Source organism: Salminus brasiliensis, chromosome 19 (genome assembly GCF_030463535.1).
Source record: "Salminus brasiliensis chromosome 19, fSalBra1.hap2, whole genome shotgun sequence".
NCBI classification, from domain to species: domain Eukaryota; kingdom Metazoa; phylum Chordata; class Actinopteri; order Characiformes; family Bryconidae; genus Salminus; species Salminus brasiliensis.
The window spans coordinates 13,128,213-13,150,431 of record NC_132896.1 but is presented as its reverse complement, the minus strand read 5'-3'; the positions used below and the strand labels follow the sequence as shown (position 1 = coordinate 13,150,431).

At 39.5% G+C, this 22,219-nt stretch overlaps 1 protein-coding gene across 3 annotated transcripts in view; it reads right to left on the bottom strand.

Annotated features, from left to right (window-relative positions):
• The window catches only part of gabra2b (gamma-aminobutyric acid type A receptor subunit alpha2b), a 54,641-nt gene that overhangs the window by 24,595 nt on the left and 7,827 nt on the right, over nt 1-22,219 (bottom strand). For all 3 annotated transcript variants that reach the window (XM_072662998.1, XM_072662999.1, XM_072663000.1), the window contains exon 4: nt 11,731-11,798. In XM_072662998.1, the coding sequence (XP_072519099.1) occupies nt 11,731-11,798 (68 nt within the window). The remainder of the gene's footprint in view (nt 1-11,730; nt 11,799-22,219) is intronic.

Sequence of the window (22,219 nt, the reverse complement as noted above, 5' to 3'; positions counted from 1 at the left end):
TTGTAAACTGGGGGGTCTCTAACATAGCAAAAAAGAAACAGGAGACTCTATTTTGTTGAATATTCCTCCTTTTTAGCCATATCCCATGATCCTAAAGGCCTGTATATAGGGCCTTAAATGGGGCCATACTTCTAATTACTAATATGCTAAATTCCATTGCACTGTTGTCCAATGGCCTTACAGATCAGTTTCATAGAACGTAGCGAATTTTTTTAATAGCAGATACTGAATCAATTATAGCAGATACTGAATCTTTTAGTCATTAATGAATCATTTATTTTAGTTACTGAATCATTTATGGTCATTACTGCATCATTGATAATAGTTACTAAATCATTTATGTTATTACTGAATCATTTATAGCAGATACTGAATCTTGTAGTCATTAATGAATCATTTATTGTAGTTACTGAATCATTTATGGTCATTACTGCATCGTTGATAATGGTTGCTAAATCATTTATGTTATTACTGAATCATTTATTGCAGACACTGAAACATTTAGTCATTAATGAATCATGTGTAGTAGCTACTGAATCATTTAAAGTTGTTAATGAATCATTTATAGTATTATTTATAGTATAGTATGCTGAACCATTAATAGTGGTTGTTGAATACTAAGTATCAAAACTGCAAAATATTCTCCAGATAAACAGAATTTTAGCTTTGTGGAATTTTATTTGTGGCCTTGTGTCTCTGCTTGTGTGCCATGGCATGATGTGTTATGAACTGACAATCTCAAAGCTAGCAACAACATTCATTTTGTACCATTCTGTTTGGTGATGTTGATGATATTTCATGAATACTAACTAACTAACTGTTGTGCAAATGTCATTTATTTGTCCTCTAAACCCACCAACATAGGTGCTGGAGCCAATCTGAAAGGTGTCAGTCCTGATTTGGCCTGATTCTGTGCAAAATGAAGCCCTGGCTAGCAGACATGCATAATGGTTAGCACATCACTTACGTTGACATGCATGGAGTGTAGCAATGGAGTGACTAGGGAAATGAAACTCTGGTCCTCGACAAGGACGTGGGCAGTGGGGATGGTGTTGATTCTTCAGTGTTAAGCCTGACTATGGGCAATCGTTTTTTTCTGTGCCACATATTCATATACATTTCTGACTGGTTGATACTGATTTGCATAAAGGATATTCAGATGGTGCTATGGTGTGCAGCAGCAGTCTGGTGTGTCAGTTACGGTATGTGTACACTGCTGTATACATTATAGCATATGTTCTATTTGGTTTATATTTGAGAAATCTATATGATATATGATTTGATCTCTCTCTCTCTCTCTCTCTCTCTCTATATATATATATATATATATATATATATATATATCAGTATATACACAAAGCTAGCTTTCAAGTACAGTAGGTAATACAGTATGTCTGTTTGTATGAAAAACAAAAAAAATGAAAGGCAAAAATGGTCTTAACTTTTAATGGAATTAAATGTAAAATAACAGTTATTTGTAAAGTAATTTGGGACATTTTATTGGTGTCCATTCATTCATAATTATTTACACATTGTACAGAACAGCTACAAGGTTCAAACCATGGAGAAAACTAAAAACAGACAAAAATGGAGATACATGGTCTCATTGGACAACAGCAACATATACAGTATCTCCTGCATCATTGAAGGTGGAATGAAAAATAGGAATCCTTTAGAAGGCCTATAGAAGAAACTTCAGCCTTGTGTCGAAAACTCACTTCTGCTAGAGTGGTGCTGGGACTCATATCGGTAAAGGTTACCTGTGAAGATGTATACTGCTCTGACCTTAAATGCAGCAATTTAATGTGTCTACTAGGACTGTATTTGATATCAGTGCTATGCTTCATACCATTAAGCTGCAAAATGCAAGCTTCAGAGGAAAAAGTTATATTAAAGTTCATAAATTGGCCTCAAAAATCACTCAATTGGCAATCTGTCTGTAAAGAAATCAGCCTCAGCTATTAAATTCGTCATTGGTGCATTACTACTCAGCACACTGAAATGACCACCCTAAGGCTGTGTGTGACTATACACTCGCACAGTAATGCAAGGAGACCCTCTGACTCCAATTTATGAAGTGTTCTCCAATCCCAGTTTGTGTAAGTCTCCCTACTTGTTACACTGAGAGTCTTATTAGTTTGTGCTAAGGTACGCTAGTGTTTCTGACACTCAGCCACAGCCATGCGCTGCTTTGGCAGACTAATTTCAGCTGCAATGTCTCATATTGACCCGGCCAGCAAGGATTCTGACCAGCGAGGATTCTGTATGAAAAGCCATTAGTAAGCAACAAGGCAAAGGCACAAAAGAGAAAGAACACGCTCTTCTATACAGCACTTAAAGAGAGACAAGGAGAGAGAGACAAGGAGAGAGAGAATTGGACAGAGAGAAACACCAGGGTGATAGGGTAAGAGATGTTTTTGTGTATTTGTGTGTGCCTGTGTGTGTTCATAATGTCCACCATAAGTGAGGTGGAAGTGCAGGACTAGTTTGGAAGTCCAGCTAGAGCAGTGCTGTCCCCAAGTGAACTCACTCACGCATACTTACTGCATGCACAAGGTGCTAAAGGAGTGAGAGGGGATGGGGGGCAATTTCAGGGCTAAACAATTGCTGTCCGTTCTCCAACCATCACTCTTCTTTACTTTCCCCTTTGCATTCTTACCCTAATCTTGCCCACTGTCTCTGACTCTCTCTAGCTTTCCTTTCCCCCATTGTCTCTCCCTCCATTTCCCTCTCTCTCTCTTGCCTTCTCGTTCCTCGTGCCTCTCCATGGGCTAGGGCTATTAGTAAGCCCAGTATGGAACAAATTTATCAGGCCAAAGGGGCTTAGCAGCCTCCCCTCTCATCCATCACAGTCTGGATATGGCCTGGGAAAGCCTGGCCTGAGGGGCATCCCGTGCTGTATCACATATACACCATAAAAGTCATACACGCAACACTGTCCAAATGGATTCGGTACAATCCAGCATAGATTCAGCATCTATCACAGTCGCCATGGCCACAGGGAGGGTGAGGACAGCAACTAATGATCATCGTGTAGTAGGCCATGAACACAAAGATAAACAAAGATGACCATTGGCTTCTTCTTAGGGCTCTCTGGCCTTTCACATGACAATGGTGCTCCTGGATGTTCACACAAAGATCCAAATCCTGAAGCTTGTTAATCAATTTAAGGCAGTATTCCTATACTGTGTTAAATGCTAAATGTATGAGACATGAATTATTACATTAAGCATTCATGCTAAATGTTTAAACTCCACTACATAATCACTGGAGCACCCCATCCCTTTATGGAACAGGACTGAGGATCAGGCAGGTAATAAGGTGGTACTGAGGTGTGAAATCAAAGGAAGAGATGGTGAGAAGAAGGTGAAGAAGATGAGTTTTCCTCAATTAAACATTTCCAATTCCCACTGCTAGTTAGGACTCCACAGTCATATGGTGCTACGGTAGCTGGAAGGGTGAAGGTAATCACATGGTTCCTCTGAGATGTCATTGGACAGATCAACATGCTTGGAGGAGAGCACTAATTGCTAATCTTAGAACACCAGCTAACAGATGCCCACTTTGGCTTACATCACTCTGAGTGATGGGGAGATGGGGAGAGTGTGGGCCATCATACCCCCTCTGAAAGAGCAAGGACAAATATGATCTCCTGGACTTCCGGCCACCAATGTTTCACAATGGTTTGGAATCAGTATTCAATAAAAGAAATGTATAACATAGTGGTTAAATGTATAACATGATTCTATGTGCTCATCCTGTTCACCTTCACATGTTTTATATTTCACAATTCATGATAAAAGCTTGACAAACTGTCTAAATCAACACTGGGAAAACCTCAAACACCACATGGACAAAAGTATTGGGACACCTGCCCATTCATTGTTTCTTCCGAAATCAAGGGTATTAAATGAGTTTATCCTGCTTTTGTTGGCGTAACTGTCTCTACTGTCCAGTGAAGGCTTTCTACTGTATTTTTGGAGCATTGCTTTGAGGATTTGATTGTATTCAGCGACAAAAAGCATTTGTAAGGTCAGAATGCTGGATGATCACCACCTCACCTCATCCCCAACTCCTTGGGGGGGTTCTGCATCTGGTATTAAGGATGGTGTCAATAGGTTCATGTTTATCTGCTCCAGAGAGCTCTATTCTATTGCCAATATTATCTACAGGGACTAGACAAGCTGTGTGTGTCTGCATTTGTACAACAGTGTCAGCAAAGGGGGCATCTTAAAGTAGTGGAATGTATTCATTAGAAGGGGTGTCCACAAACATTTGGACATTTATCTCTTTAATGTCAACTTTACAGAAGAAATTGAGACAATGTGAAATTTGATTTCATGTACTGTTTCATACGTTGTTGTTCCTATAATACTCAAAATATTGATCATTTTAAAAATACAATTTCATATCCAGTTCATCGTACTGAAATCTTCACTGTACAATGTATTGGTGTATATACAAGGTGTTGGATATACAAGGTTTTTACATGACAGCATGGAAATAATAAAGGACTGAGCTGAATCTGTACTGTCTATTTCTTTTCTAATAACGGCCTTCCCTCACATGTCTGAGAAAGGTACAGTGACCGTTATTTTAAAGGTGTTGACAAACCTACAGCTAAATCAGGGAAAACAACACATCGCTTTGACCAATACGGACCTCAGCATTTAATCCCTTTCCTTGTGAATCTTTCCTTCTGTTGTTTACCTGCATAGCACACCCAGTTCACTGTAGGGTTAGCTCTAATGATGTGGGTTCGCATGACCCCAGGGCAAAAGCAGAGGGAGAGAGAGGCAGAAGGAGGAAGAGAAGAGGAGAGAAGGGAGAAAGAAAGACAGAGAGGATTTACTAACAGCTTCAGGCCCTTAGCCACAGCAGCAGAACCTCACCTTTATAGACAACACCACTTGAAAACAGGAGATAAAAAACTAAGCACATGATCATCGGGCTCAATGGAATTTAAATGGACATCATTTCTTTAGTGATTTCTGGGCAAGGCAGTACCGGCACAACCTTTATGATCTTTGAGAGCACGTACAGCTCCCTTTAATCATTTCTTACAGACATGCATAATTCATAACAGGCTATTCCACGGGAATGATAAATGGCCTTTTCTTTGAGAACATAGTTGTCTAATGTTGCAGGTAAATATTTAAAAAGGGCCAGAAGATGATGTATTGTCTTGTTTTTCCCATTTAGCGAAGAAGTTACCGCATCCGAGAGAAAGTACTATTACTCTAAATAAGATTTCAATACATGACTTCAATGCAGAAAAGCGCTGCCTGGTTAAATGACTCCCACTTCTACTCCCACTGCTAGGCTGTTGCTGCATGGTAATAGGGTATTCCAGGTGGTTTCTATGGTGTTTGCTAAGTGGTTGCTTTGGTGTTGCTAGGTTGTTGCTATGCGGCTATGTAGTATGTCAGACGGTTGCTGACTTGACTTGAATCCCAAATCTGTATTAGTTGTTCAAATATCATTATAAATTGTTCCTATGTGAAAAGATCCTCAGGGTTCGTAGAGGAAGTGCAGTTATAAGTTTAATTTTAAACATTAAAAACAAAAATGAATAAGAAGATAAATGGAAAAATATTAGGGACATTAGAAAATTGCAACAGAGGTGGGGGTTCATGGCTGGAGCGTTTAGACATGCACTTGTCATAGAGACTTCTGTGATTATTAGATGGATGGAGGATAGTTTTGTTGCCTAGAGTGAAGCTGCTTGTTAATTAATAGTTGTGCTTCTTTGTCATGTTTTGAGCCCTAGTTGGTAGTTGGATACTATAGTGTTGTTAGGTGGTTGCTATGATATGGCTCAGTGGTTGTTAGTGGCATGGTAGGTGGTCACTAGGCTGTTGCTATGGCATTACAGATGATTGCTATGTTGTCACATGTGGGTGTTGCCAAGCGGTTGATGTGGTACTCCATGTGGTTGGATGTTATTGCTGTTGCTACCTGGAAACCAAGCGTCAGGCAAAAAAAAACTTATTATATAGAAATAATAATAATTTAAAAAAACAGAATAAAAATGTAAATGTGATAACAACATAATCTGCTCTGCAAAATGCAACTACAATTATCACTGGAAGTAACTATAACCATCATGATGGAGATAAACCGTATAAATGTGGGATTCTAAAAAACGGCTTTACTGCTAAAATATTAAGAGGGAATCCATTTCAAGAGGGAGAAGCCAGGGAAAAAACGGCACCTGTCAAACGCCTTGAAATAAAGAAAGGGAGAAAGCAAGGGGAGGGTGGAAGGGCTAGCAGAAAAGATGAGCTCAAGGGAACGGTGTGGAGGCAAAGAAATGAGACAATTTGTCTTTGAAAATGAAAAATATATCAAAGTAAGGCCTAGACGTGCCCGTGTGAGCCTGTGAGGGTCTCTCCTGTGGGAGAGGGTCAGTCCACAAACGAGGGGACTGGGGGGGAACGAGTGAATGTCACACAAAGGAATATGCATGCCTTCTGCTTATTCCCTGAATTAGAGGTGGAGAAGAGAAGAGTCCACAGACGTCTCTCCTGAGTTAATCCAATCCTGAAATACAGAGAATCATTTGCAGAACAGGGGAATGGGATGAGAGTGGAGCAAGCTAGAGTAGGTCACACAATGGGAGAGACCTGTGGAGGAGGCAACATTGTTTTACATATGTTTTATTAATTCAAATCATTATTCATGAGCTATAAAAAGCCAAATAATAATTGATATATCTTGGACTGAAACCTTAATTCACCAAAACACTCACTATAAATGCTAACAGCTCACTATGAAAAGATCTGGGGTTGGTCAGCTGCATATTGTAGCCTTTCGCAAAATCTGTATTTCAAAGGTCAATAGTGTACAGCCGATAGCAATCAACAAATGATATATTGTACAGCCCACTTGGGACCCCTCTTTGTTTTGTACCATTAGCTTAATTAGCAAAAAGGTGACCTCAAGCAATAAGGAAACAAATGTACCATAAAGGAAAACACCATCACCCCACATGAGGGAGAATGAAGGGTGAATATAGTAAAAAACCCTTGGGCAAGATTCCTAAAGCTACATTCCCATGTATTCACATAGTGGTCATGGCTGTTAGCATCTCTGTATGCACCTAGAGAATGCATGTAACTGGCATGTATCAATTGTCCCTATAAATTTGCGCTTTTACAGCTGGAATTGTCACAAAGCAGCTTTATAGGACTCCAGTGAGAGGACAAGAGATCAACAAATCATAAAACATTACAACCCCCGGTGAGCAAGCTAAAGGCAACAGAGGCATGGAAAACCTAAGACTCACAAGGTGGACCTATCCTCCTCTGGTCAAAACTATGTATAAATTATTCCTAAAAAGTCTCCGTACCACCACATAAGACTGTTCTTCTCCTCTGGTGTGCTGAAATAATCATAATATAATATATCGTATGTTCATGCGTGGTATTGAAATCTGATGCATAGCCGAAATGTGGCAATGCAACTTCCAGTGACATTAGTCAAAAATGTGTGCTGAGGAGAAGGGGAAAATGGGTCATTGCAGATTTGGTGAGAAAATTTAGATTTGGGCCATTTTACCTGTTGTATGAACATTCATGAAGAAATTCAGCATGTTTTTTGAGGGCTCTACAATCTACTATAACACACTGGCCATTTCTAGTGAACAGCATAGCTCACTAAGCCGAATGTGGACCAAATTGCATTGCGAGTCTCTTTGTTGCTAAGCATCAGACAATGGAAAGAAAAGGAGCTGATGACGAAGTGATAGTTACAAGCCACTGGATGCAATTCCAGATATTTCCTTTGTAGTTCACTAACAGTAGGCTTAGGTTGCTAAGCAAAAGCCATGCAAAGGTTATTCCATGAACAGCACAATGCGTTTACTGAGTTTAATTCAGAATTCAGTGTGTGTGTGTGCGTGTATGTTTACTCACTCAGGTGTTTGTTTATGTGACTAGTGTTGATGCATGTTGATAATGACAAGTTCATGTGCCTCTACTAGGGCTGGGCAATATAACAATATTTTATTGTATTGTGATACATTTTATTACTGTGATACACAATATGCTTTTCTAAGCACATTGAGGATACTGTTAGTGCTTAAAGAACACTGGTGAACTGCAAGTTTCATTACCAACAGTGTAATTAGACTGCTTTAAATGAATGAAGTGCAACTGATGTAAGATTTTCAGAACACAATATTCAGAACGGTAGAGTATCTGAACAGTATTTTTTAAAGAATATGTCTTCGTGATATAATTTTTTTTACCATTTCACCCAGCAATAGTTTCTACCACTAAGTAGCCTCTCCCTACATAGTGGAATACTACTGGCTTCTTCACAGCGAATGTATGAAAATTAAAGGGTCTCCTTATGGAGTCACTGGCTTTTTGGTGCTCAATACTTTTTTACTTATTTAACTCATTGCAGACTTACATTTTGGATTAGTAATATAACTGCTATGTAATTACCAACTGGACTGGCCTCAAATATAAATGAATTAATAAGATAACTACAGTCCGAAACATGGCCTGTGATGCTGTTAACAACCAGAGGTTCTTCTTCTCATTCGTTTGGTTTTGTTCACTGGTACCCTTAATGTAAATGATAGTGCAAGTAAGTGCAATCTTTTTATGGCATAGAAAGACTGAACAAAATAGTTATTTAATGTTTGTTTGTGTTCTTACAATAAATTACACAAAGGAACAAAATTATGCTGTGAAAAATTTGCAGAAGTGTGTTCCATTATAATACTACCACAAAAATAAACAACAAGCAGTTTGACCGAGGGCGCCAAAACCTTTGTATAAGACCGTCCATGAGGCAGAAAAATGTCAAATGTAATTTTATGATTTATGTTTAATCACATTGCAGTAAAGGAGGGATGCTGGGTCTCTTGCTGGGTTCTGATTCTGCGCTCTTCGATACGACGGGAGCAGTGCTGAGTTTAATCTCTCAGAGACAGAAGGACGAGGCTGAGGAGCTCCAGCAGAGAGAGACCAGCAAGGGATAATGCACACGACACACGTACACTCACACACACACATGCACACATAAAGGCTACTCAGGAGTCCCAGGAGAAAACCTCACCGCCAAACTATTCAGTCATCCTCAAACAACAAGCCACATTGCTGAACTGCTGTAGAATATTAACAGGATATGGGCTGCTTATCCCATGACAGTTTCTGTCACTTTTTCTAGCATTTTCTCAAGGTCATTCCTTCTCTGAGTGCTTCTACTTATATTCATGCACCATGTGGACCAAAGTATTGGGACACCTTCTGAAACAAATCCTGCTTTTGTCGACTAACTGTTTCACAAAAGCATTAGTGAGGTCAAGATGTTGGGTGATCACCACCCAACCTCATCCCCAACACCCCAAATCATCCAAAAAAAACAAACAAAAAAAACGTTTTGGGTGGAGCACCAACCATCATTCCAGAGAACAGCGCCACTGCTCCACAGCTCAATGCTTGGGGGCCTTTATACCCCTCTAGCCCACACCTGACCACAGTTTCATGTTTACCTGCTCCAGAGAGTCCTATTCTGTTGGAAACTTCTACACAATGAATAGACAAGCTGTGTGTGTGTGTGTGTGTGTGCATCTGTACATCTGTGTCAGCAATGGTTGCAACTCAACATAGCTGAATGCATTCATTAAAAGGGGTGTCCAAAAACATTTGGACATGCAGTGCATATCTATGGACATTAGAATATAGTTATGAAGTTGTGAGGCTTTCATTTAACAGCTACACTACCGATCCTGACTGCTGCTTGTATGAATAACTTTGTCTTCAGCATGCACCCCATACTGTGCCTGGATCCACACTTAGACTCCTCTGATTAAAACCTGCATATAAAGGCTTCCTTTGGTTCGGTCGCTATTTGAATTGATAATGGAGACAGCTGTGCTGATGGATCCATGAGTCACAGCGCCGCTTCCTCCTGCTTATCAGATGGAGAGAATCTAATTTAGAGTGGCACAAGCACAGTCAGGTGGCAGCACTTTTCATTTCACCCCCCAACAAGGCGGGATCTGATCCTGCCGGGGCCACCACAGGCCACTGTCAATTTACCACTGACCCTTGCACAAATGAGACTGGTCTCTTTCTCGTGAACCAAAACAAGGGAGGAGGAGGGGGAGGGGGGGCACCAATGGTCCTGCCCACAATGCATTGTAAAACCACAGCAATTCAACAGTGGTGATACACTACTAGCCAAGCAGCTTATTAAGAAGACCTGTACATTCACATTCATTCTCAATCATACAATTATCTACCTAGCCGATCGTATGGCAGCAGTGCAGTACATAAAATCATGCAGGTAAGGGCCAGAAGCTTCAGGTAATGTTCACACCAACAATCAGAATGGTGGAGAAACTCTGAGGCAGATGGTCTACAACAGCAGTAGACCATGTTGGGTTCCCCTTTTGTCTGCCAGGAACAGAAAGCTGAGGCTGCGGAGGGCACAGGCTCACTAGAATTAAGGACTGGAAGACATAACCTGCTCTAAGACACACAGACCCCACACAGTAGGATCAAAATTTGGTACCTCCTTGAATCAACAGTCCTGGCTGGAGGAGGTGGTGTAATGGTGTGGGGATTTTTTTTTTTTTGGTACACTTTGGGCCTGACTAATACCAATCAATCATTGCTTGAATGCCACACTCTTTCAAGTATTATTGCTGACCATGTGCATCCCTTCATGGCCACAATTTAACCATCTTCTAACAGCTAGCCTCAGCATGATGATGCTCTATGTCACAAAGCAAAAGTTGTCTCAAACTGGTTTCATAAACAAAATGAGTTCAGGTTTCCTCAGTGGCCCTCCCAGTCCCCAGATCAGAACCCATTAGAACTTCTTTGGGATGCGGTAGAATTGGAGATTCACAGGATGCAAGTGCTCCTGAAACATCTGCAGGTATTGTCTGATGCAATTATGTCAACATGCACCAGAATCTCAGTGAGATGTTTCCAACATCTTGTGGAAACCATGCTACAAAAAACGGAGGCTTGGTTGAGAGCAAAACGAGGAGGCCCCCACCCAACCCAGTGTTTCTAATAAATTACCAGATCACTGTAAAGTGAGGTATATAAAGAAACCTGCTCATATTGGGATATTTGTCCATCCTTTGCCATTGTAACAGCCTCTGTTCGTCTGAAAAGGCATTATACCTTTGGAAGCTGAAATATTGCTCTGACGATGTGATTGCAGCAGTGGTCATTCAAACAAGCAGCATGAGTATGCTTGCGCTGCATATTGTACTACAGACCGGCGTGTACATTCAGCACTTTCTGTGTGCTACCATGGTTTTTATTGCTTCATAAAAGATGCACAAGGCTTTCTTCCTTGTTGGATGCACTGTATTTTTTTTCCCAGAGTGACCATGCAAGCTCATTCAGTGCACAGCTTGCACTGGTAAGCACTTTTTTTAATTTTATAATCTAGTAACAATAAAATTGGAGTGATTTGATGCATATTCCTATTCATGTTCAAAGCTATAATAAAAATCTGTATATTTTTAGCCTTGTTAGACTGAAGTAAATGGAACCACACCAGTGAGGCATCACATTATTAATAGACTAAAGTAGATTAAACAGATGAAATGGTGGGAAATGATGATCATTACTCGATGATAATGATGTCAGAGATGCTAATCTGATGATTTCAGTCGATTTCGTCTGACCTCTTTATACTTTTTGGCAATCCAACCTTCATATTTAATATATAAGAACAGGTGGTACTCACCATATCTGTGTCTGAAACAGGTCCAAAACTGGTGACATAGATGTCAGTCTTCACGGTGGTGACCCGATCTGAGAAAGAGGGTGGAGGGGAGGGAAGGAGATACCTTTTAAATTTTCATACAACATTTGATGCATATGCAGCACTGCATTTTTTAGAAGTCTCTCGGTAATCTCTTGCTATGCTGCCTCGACCAAGAAACGTTCTGAAAGAGCTGTTGTTACCCAAAAGGAACAGATTTCACTTTCTGCCTCCAGCTCATATTCCTGTGTGAGATGAATGGACATGTTGGAGTGCTTGTAAGTACACCTCAGTGCTTTCTTTTCTGCCTCCGCCTTGTGTTTCTGTCATTGAACGGCACTCTCCCAGTCTCTCTCCTATTTTTGTGTCTGTCACTAAATAGCTAGCTCTGTTTCGCTTTCTGTCTGGCTGCGCGTGTCCTTCCTTCTTACCCTCGCTCTTTTTCTCCTGCTCACGCACGGCTGACTCAGAAAGCTCTTTCTTGCTTCCTATTCTTTCTGTCCCTGGTCCTCAGAAACACTCATGGATCTGAAAGCGTTGCTCATTATGCTCTGCAAAATGCTATCAAGAAGGACCACTGGGATGTTGATCTGGTCCACAGTCAGCTGAACTGCTACACCCCTCACTGATTCGTGTGATATATTTTTATTTGCTTATTTATGTGCACTATATGTCCAAATGTTTGTGGACACTCTTCTAATGAATGCATTCAGCTACTTTAAATTTCACCCATTGCTGAAACAGATGTGCAAATGCACACTCACACACAGCTTCCTGTAGGGAAGTACTGTCAATAGAACAGGAGTCTCTGGAGTAGATAAACATAGAGTTGCTGGCACTATGGCAGGCGTGGGTTAGAGGGGTATAAAGCCCCCCAGCATTGAGCTGTAGGGCAGTGGAACTGTGTTCTCTGAAATGATGGTGCTCCAGTCACCAACAAAAGCAGGATAAACTACATATTTAAATTTTAAAGGAACAGGTGTCCCAACACTTTTGTCCATATACCTGTGATGAACAAGCTACAATGGAAGAGTCTTTCATCTAGTCATCTAGCCAAATGATTCATATATGGAAACTTAGCTATGAAAAATGACTCGTTTTGAGTGATCTTTACATATAATGCACCTTTTAGCCTACAGTAGAATAGTAGTTTAGCCCTCCCACTCATGTGGAACCTATATGGAGTGGTTAAGCCCAAATAACTTTTTTAAAACAGGTACAATACTGGGCAACCAATCAGAACACAGGCCACTTACATTGGAAAATGGTCATGTAACAATGAATTATGACCATTTGATAAAGAAAACCACATACATGTAAAGCAAGATGTAAGTCAGAGACAATTCTACCATCAGCTGACAGTGGGGAAAACCCCATAGCTGTTTAGCATAGCGACATATTCTAAGGGAATATTTTTCCATTGCATTCGCATCATTCACAATAAACAAGACAGTGCTTTATGAAATGTCTTTTATATAACCATAAACATAATGAATGTAGTGAGGGAATAATTCCATTGCGCTGGGTACACTTGACGGGCATATATAAGCTTAAATACAAAGCAAGTGCCCTGCAGGGACCGGCACTAATTTACTGTTTAAATTCGTAGAGTGCATTCAGAGCCCCAGGATGCTGGTGTGGTTTATTAATAGATATGTAATGTAGGTTGGTTTATTCATGTAAAGGGAAGCAATAGAGACAGTTTTCAAAGACCTTGACGCCTTAATGCTTTCTCCCGTTTTCCCCTCACTCAAGATGCTTTTTTGTATCCAAGTTCTTTAAAAAACAGATTCTATTGTACATTGTACTTTCTTGTGCATGCAGTGCGCAGATAATCCACCCAGGAGCAGAAAACATGACATTATCCAATTTAATATTATTTTCATCATTTCTGATTTCTGTAATTAATTATTATTTAGGTAATTTACTGTATATTATTATCATTTATATATTATAAAATAATTCAAGCATTTCATTTAAACTATTTAATGTTTGTCTCAAAACCGTATACATATATGTATAATATAACATATTAAAATGTAACATTTTAAAATAAATAAAACTCTGTACTGAAAAGGAGCAAGAGGAAATGTGCCATCTCTTCTACTTGTATTCGCCATTACGTGCCTGACGGTAACTGAAATGATTTAAGCTTACTCAATTATTCATCAGGAGGTACTCAGGATCATTCGATTTGTGCTGAGTCTCTTCCCCCTCTTACTGCAGCACTTAAGTCAACGAAGAATGGGATTAATGTCTACTGTTGAACCAGGATCACGTCCACTGCTGAAGCAGTCAAAATCAGCACTTAATAAGACTTACATTCTTATAAAATTACAGTTATACAGTTATTATCATTAGATGCAGGTAACAGGAAGAACAGAGCTTGATTTCTTGATTTCTTGATTTCTAGTGCCTCTATGAACACAACATTTTCTTGTGACTGAATCATGTTGTTGGACAATAATCAATCGATGCTACATTTACTTCATCTAGGTTTTCCACAGCCATGTTCTCCACCTGCTGCACGCTTGACAGATCCATTCTGTTGTTAGTTGTGGTGTGTATGTGGCTGAATGTTAAGTGGCTGAGCCCCGTGCGAGGAAAGCCAAAGTGCAGGGGTGGGGGAGAGAGTGATAAAGAGAGATAGATAGATAGATAGATAGATAGAGAGAGAGAAAGAGAGATAGGGCACTACAGATTGAGGTTCTTTCTAGGTGGAGCTCGTTCATATGGAGGCTGGCCTCCTGGGAACTCCTCTGCACTGGAGCTGCTCTCTTATAGATGAGGTGTGTTCATATATTCAGCAGCCGACCCTGCTAACCTGCACGCTGACTCTGACAAGCTGACACTGGGGGTGCCCACCTCTCACTTACACTTACATTTACAGTTTCCGGGCATATGGAAAGTGCAGTTGGCATTTTCAAACAGTGTACTTTAACTCGTAGATTTATAATTAAGCATTTAGCGTATTTGAATTGTATTTATTTCATGTTATGTAGTTAATGTTTTGCACTGGTAAAGTATAATTACTGCTAAAATAAGTACTTCAGTCGTTATAAAAACAGCACTACACACCATTGTATGTCAAAAGACTAGTTATGGGAAGGCATCTTCATGCCCTCAATTCTTGCATCCTCATGCATTTTTTTTTTTTTTTAACATTTAAGTGGCCACCAAAGTGAACTTCATCGAGCGTTTACAATTCTGTCATCATGGCCATGTTTACACCCTGTTATGGTTTTAAACCCTGCTCTATACCTTCAATGAGTCAATGAATGTGTCTACATGCACACAAAAATCTGTTCATAATCAGATTTCTGCAGTTATCTGATTATTCAAGTGGTCATGTAAACAGCATGCTTCGATTTCTTCGACCCGATAAAGAAATCGGATTAAGTGAGCTGGATTTTAGCTCAGTGATCAGATTTCTCAGTGTATGAATAATCTTTAATCAAAGCTGTCTCTGATTTCTCATTCTGCGCATGCAGGAAAACGGAAAGTAGTACGTTAACAGACAAGCAGTGGTTTACACCAGACCCACAAGACGACAACAGAACACTGAAAGATTTAAATCATTCTCATCTTCTAGACGATGTTTGTTCATATTGTGGCGTCTTGTGACGTTTGTGTTTTACATGGCGCCAACGTCACGTCTTATTCTGTGAGTTTATTGGCAAAGCGGAACTGTGATTACTGTCTGACTCAGATGTGGATTTTTCCCCCGTGATTTGATTACTGAGCAAATCAGATTTATCCGATTTTGAAGTGTATGTAAAATCATGTACAATGAAGACAGCATCACCCTGTTTCACATTTTTGCAGACTGCAGTACATTACATACTGCAGTTAGCAGTGTTCCATGCCCAGAGTAGCAACAACAACAATGCTATTCCTGCAGTAGAGGATCACAATGATTTTGAAGCTGTGCAGCTGTTATTTTAAGATAATAAATAGTGTTGCTTTAATCTGTAACCAATTCAATTGCTAAAATCTATTTTATTTACATAGCTTTATTAAGATAGCAGCTTTTCAGGGCCTCTTTTGAGCAAGCCAGTCGAGTCAGTGGCAAGGAAAAACTCTCTCAGATGCTTTATGGCCACTGCACAGTAGTGCAACAGAACTCAGTGATCAGCAGCCATCTTACAGCCTAGAGAGCAATTGTGCATTGTTGTCTCAAGGGCACCTCAGCCATGAATTCTCAAAAAGGAGAAAGAGTTCTTCCTTCACATTTACGTCCTGCCAGACCAGGGGATCAAACTGGCAAGCTTCCGGTCTCATGCCTGTTTCTATAAGCTTTAGGCCACGGCTATCCAGTTACAAGAAACAAACTGGATGAAAAAAAAAAAAAAAACAGACCTCTCTCATAAATGGAATTCTGACTAAGCCACTGCTGTATGTATCTATATACACTATATGTCCAAATGTTTGTGGACACCGCTTCTAATTAATACACTAGCTACTTTATGTGTCCTTCCTTCTTTCCCTCGCTCTTTTTCTCCTGCTTACGCACGGCTGACTCAGAAAGCTCTTTCTTGCTTCCTATTCTCTCTGTCCCTGTTCCTCAGAAACACTCATGGATCTGAAAGCGTTGCTCATTATGCTCTGCAAAATGCTATCAAGAAGGACCACTGGGATGTTGACCTGGCCCACAGTCGGCTGAACTGTTTCATTGCTTATTCATGTGCACTATATATCCAAATGTTTGTGGACACTCTTCTAATTAATGCCTTTAGCTCCTTTAAGGTGCACCCTTTTCTGAAACAGATGTGCAAATACACAAACACAGCTTGCCTAGTCCCTGTAGAGATGTATTGCCAATAGAATAGGACTCTCTGGAGCCAGATAAGCATGAACCTACTGACACTATGCCTAATGCCAGACGTGGGCCTGAGGGATATAAAGTCCCCCAATATTGAGCTGTACAGAAGTAGAACTGTGTTCACTGGAATGATGGTTGGTGCTCCATTCAGTACTTATGGGATGAACTGTGGAGTTGGGGATGAGGTGGGGTGGTGAGCATCCGATATCCTGACCTCGCTAATGCTCTTGTCACTGAATGCTATCAAATTCTCACAGCAATGCTCCAAAGTCTAGTAGAAAGCCTTCCTTGGACAGTAGAGGCAGTTACTCCAACAAAAGCAGCAGAACTAAGTTTTAATGAGCAGATGTCCCAATACTTTTGTCCATTTATACCTGATGATTCTACCTCCCTTGCCTCTTGTTCTCTTTCTCCCTATATATCTGTCACTCCCCTTTTTACCTGTCTGGGAAAGTCTTGCTTAGAAAGAACAATGCATTTCATACCAGCACTGCCAAAACACTGGATGCTTCCTGTCTTTTTCACAGGCGCAAGCCAGACGAAACGCACAGGGACATGTAGCTCTGCAGCTTTGGCCATCATTGAAGGCTTGCACATCTCCCATGCTGTGATGCCAAGTGAGCTATTGTATATGAATGTGTACATATGCTTGGCCGCATTTGCGTCAGCAAAGAGAGTGTCTGCTCTAGCGCTCAGCAGCTTTGTCATCTGCGCAGACCTCCCGCCAAGGGCTTATCATGCTGTTCTCCTTTGAGCCATGCTCACTGAGGCGCAGACAAAACTACAATTTCACCTTCAGCTCAATCAATAACCCTTTAGGGGGCAAAATAACAATCAGAGACTTGCTTATGCTGCACCTGAATGTTCCTGTTATTAGATCATTAAATCCTCAACCCAACGACAATAAACCGGCCCCTTCAGACAGTGAGAAACGGCCCCTTGATAACTGCATTGAAGTTAATCATGCAGAGCCTCGGACAGGATTACAATAACACAGTTGCCTTTTGTTCAATAAGGGTGGAGCACTGTGGGGTGGGTGGTTATGGACTGTGATGATAGGGTGTGCCTATGCTGCTGTATGATGTCTATTAAATTATCTCGAAGGTTAAAGGTTTAAAATCTGTATTAAAAACAAGTCGCATGTCTAAAAATAACACCAGGTGCCTATTGCAGAATTGATTTGCTGAACTTCTGTTCTGGAGGCAGGGTGCTGTGTTACCTAAATGTAACTTGGTGTCTTACTTGGTGTCACACAGTTTCCTTAAAGTGTGGCAAGATTTTCAGACCAGCTTGCTGGCATAGAATTGTGCACAAGGATCTTTAGGTATTTCCAGATCTTGAATGCACAGATATAGATGAACCAGTGTTGCTCGAGCACCTGTCCTCATTATCCACCACCCTGGAGAGATGAATTACAACCCTATATTCACAAATCCTATCTAATCTCAAAGGCCTTAAAGGGCATATGGATACTAGAGGCAGATGTGTTGAAGCTCTCCAAGATGGTAGAGATGGTAGATCACCAGGACAACATATATGCACTCCTGGTGTTAGAACTTTAGGCAATCTTTCGGGATTCATTTGGTCTCTGATTTGATCTGTCTATATTATAGATATAGACACATCAACCAAGGAGATTAGCCAAAGCTCTAACCCAGTGTTGCCCAAATTCTTATAGAGTTTACTTATAAACCTAATTGAACACATCTGGTCTAATTCCAAAGACCTAAATGGATATATGAATACTAGAGGTAAGTGTGTTGAAATTCTCCAAGATGGTAGATCATCAGGACAATACCTGGGCACACCTGGTGTTCGTTTTGTTGGCATTAATTCTTGTGTTTCACCTTATAGGGGTGTAACGGTATGTGTATTCGCACGCAGTCAAACAGAGATTACACTGTACGCACTATTAAGTTGTGTGTGCCACTTGAAAACCTCAAACTACTATGTTTTGTTATGGTAACTGTTCCCCAGCCCTCCTCCAATTTCTCTCTCTTGTCTCTGTGAGTTATGTATCTCATTTCTCACTGTTCTCACCTTTGGATTTGAAATGATTTCAAATAAACAAGTATTTCACCAAAATTCTTCCTTTTAACATCATATTTCAACTCATTACATCATGGTGGATTAGACAAAGACGATGTGTTGGCATTTTTGGGTGCGCGTGTGTGTGGAAACACATTGAACATGCTAACGTTTACACTTTACAGCTTACTTAACACACGGTAGGCTGTATTAGACTGTACGGCACTAAATGAAGCAAACTGTAACTTGTAACTGTCTGATTAAATTAAATGATCAGGACCCAGGTTAGTTTAATGTTTTGATGTTTTCCATGTTGTACCATACTCATTCTGAGTGAAGACATGAAGTCCAAACCACAGGGCGAACCAAACTGTAACTTTTGTATAACGTTACACTCCTACTATCTTACAGATATAGACCCATTTTATCTATCTGATAGATATAGACCCATCGTATCTATCTATCTTATAGATATACTCATCTTATCTAGCTTATAGATACAGACTAATCTTATCTATCTTTTAGATATAGACCAATTTTTATATATATTTTATAAATATAGACCCATCTTATCTGTCTTATATATATATAAACCCATCTTATCTATCTATCTATCATAAATATAGACTCATCTTATCTATCTTATAATTATAAACCTATCTTATCTATCTATTTTATAGATATAGACCCATCTTATCTAGCTTATAGATATAGACTAATCTTATCTATCTATCTATCTATCTATCTATCATAAATATAGACTCATCTTATCTATCTTATATATATAAACCCATCTTATCTATCTTATAGATATAGACCCATCTTATCTATGTTATAGATATAGACCCATCTTATCTATCTATCTTTCATAAATATAGTCTAATCTTATCTATCTTATAGATATAGACCCATCTTATCTATGTTATAGATATAGACCCATCTTATCTATCTATCTATCTATCATAAATATAGACTCATCTTATCTATCTTATATATATAGACCCATCTTATCTATCTATTTTATAGATATAGACCCATCTTATCTAGCTTATAGATATAGACTAATCTTATCTATCTTATATATAAACCCATCTTATCTATCTATTTTATAGATATAGACCCATCTTATCTAGCTTATAGATATAGACCCATCTTATCTATCTAGCTTATAAACATAGGCTTTTTTTCTGTTCTAAAGATCTTAATATATTGTTTCATCATGTATAACCCACGCTAAAACCTGTAAGATAGATAGATAAGATGGGTCTATATCTATAAGATAGATAGATATAGACCCATCTTATCTACACATCTTACAGACATAGAGCCAGGTGATCAATCTATCTTACAGACATAGACACATCTTATCTATCTATCTTACAGCCATAGACCCATCGTATCTATCTACCTTACAGCCATAGACCAATTGTATCTATCTATCTTACAGCCATAGACCCATCGTATCTATCTATCCTATCAATATATACCCATCTTATCTATCTACTCTATAGACCTATAGGCATATTTTCTGTTCTAAAGATCTTAATCTATTGTTTCATCATGTACAACCCACGCTAAAACCTCGCATTGTAAAACCTTCTCATGACCATGACCTCTTGTTTTCAGCATGCTGCTGTAATGATAATTGAAAGATACATCAGCAGCTTATTAGCATTTGGCAAACTACACCTCAGCTTTGAAAGCTTTGAATCACAGTTGCTATTTGCTGGATTCTTGTCCATTTACCTTTTAATTTCCTCATGAAGAATGTTATTGATTTCAGTTTAACAAGAATCAATAATTGATTCCATTGTGCTTTTGGGCATCATTCTTCATGACCCCAAGATCAATTAGCCTATTAACTAAAAAGCTCTTTAGTGGCCCAAGCAAGTGTTTCATTTCAATAGTGTGGGAAAATAAGTAAGTAAGTGAGTAAGTGGTTCTTTACCAAGCACATTTAAGTCCAAACTAAACCAAACACAACATTTACACAACCAGACAATAATCATAAGAAAGGTTTTCAGCCTTGGTTATCCAAAGGACCTAATATTCAAAGTAAGCCTGTTTCAAAGCCATGGTGCTGCAGCTGAAAATGTCTGACTGCCTTTGAGTTTCAATCAAGACTGTGGAACAGCTGAGAGCAACTTATCTGGTGACCTTAGGCCCGTCCACATGTATTCAGATATTTTCCAGAGATTTTTGTCGTTTGTCGTTTCGGCCTCCCATCCACATTGAAACCTGCCAGTTTTGTTCACTGAAAACAAAGCTTTTTAAAAACACTATCCAGGAAATAGAGGGGAAATCTTAAAAAAATATATATATGGACAAGTGTGGACAGGGTCTCTGGAAGATCTGGAAGAAGAGTGTGGTTGGAGCACTTCTGTGATATGAGGGAGGTGTATGTCCTTTAGGGGCCTTTAAAACAAATAAAAAACAGCCTTGAACTGGATCTGGTAATCTATAGGGAACTAAGGAACGGTGGCTAAGGTTATATATCATTTTAGTACTCCATATTATTTGGTCAGGGGTATGTCATATGATCTCATTGCAACAAAAAGTATAACCACAGAAATCATACTAAGGTATTGCTCATTCATTTTCTTTGATGCTTATGCACTAAATATACTAGTAGTGGTAGATAAACATGCTTGTAATGGATAAGCTACCCCAATTCTGTCAACTTTTCTCTTTTTCTTCAGCTTTAAGACATTTTTCTTCTGTTTATTTCTGCAATATTCTCTCAGGATTTTTAGGCTTTATGGATTAGCAAATGCACCTAGCAAACCCTCTCCTTTCTTTCCTATTGCCTGGAGTCTAGTTTCTCTCTGTGGACTGGGAGTAGATGAAGTATGACATACATCACTAAGATCTGATACACTTCCTTGTGCAGGTTTTCTTATTCATACTGGAGTGTCTAAGCAATGAATTATTAAACAGTGAGGCAAATTCATTAAGTATTTTAATTGGACCAAAGCATTACGCACATACTCAGGCAGCCTCTGATGGATAAGTGATTATAGTTAGTGACACTGGCCATGAAATAAGCTTTACATTTGATTGCTGTCATTAGCAGGCATGAGCAGACTGTCATTTTGGCAGTGGCATTTTACAACCACGTAGCTGAACCTTCACTATGGTAAGAGCACGACACACCTGGGTCCACATGCATCATATGTCTTGCAGTGTTGAATTCAGACCAGAATCTGCAGTTCAGGTAACTCTATGGTCAAAGTTCTAGCCACAAAACGCTTAAAAAAGAAGGTGATTACATTGAAAGCATCAACTTGCTTGGGTGCTTATGATCTGTGGATATCAGTTGGAAAAGAAAATACCACCTCAAATTGATGTGCATTAATTAAGCATAGCCTAGCATTCTCCTACAGCTGCAATTGTCACATTTTTTGAGTTTGCTCAAAACAAAAGTTGAATAACATTCAAGACAACAGAAACTTGAGTAAAGAACTACAATTGGGTTATGCATCAAGACAATGATCCGAAGCTCAAGAGCAAGTCCACCTCTGAGTGGCTAAAAAGAAAAAAAAATCAGGGATTAAAGTGGTCTAAACCTCATTGAGATACAGGACCTTATACAAGCAGTTCATGCTAGGAAGCCCTCCAATG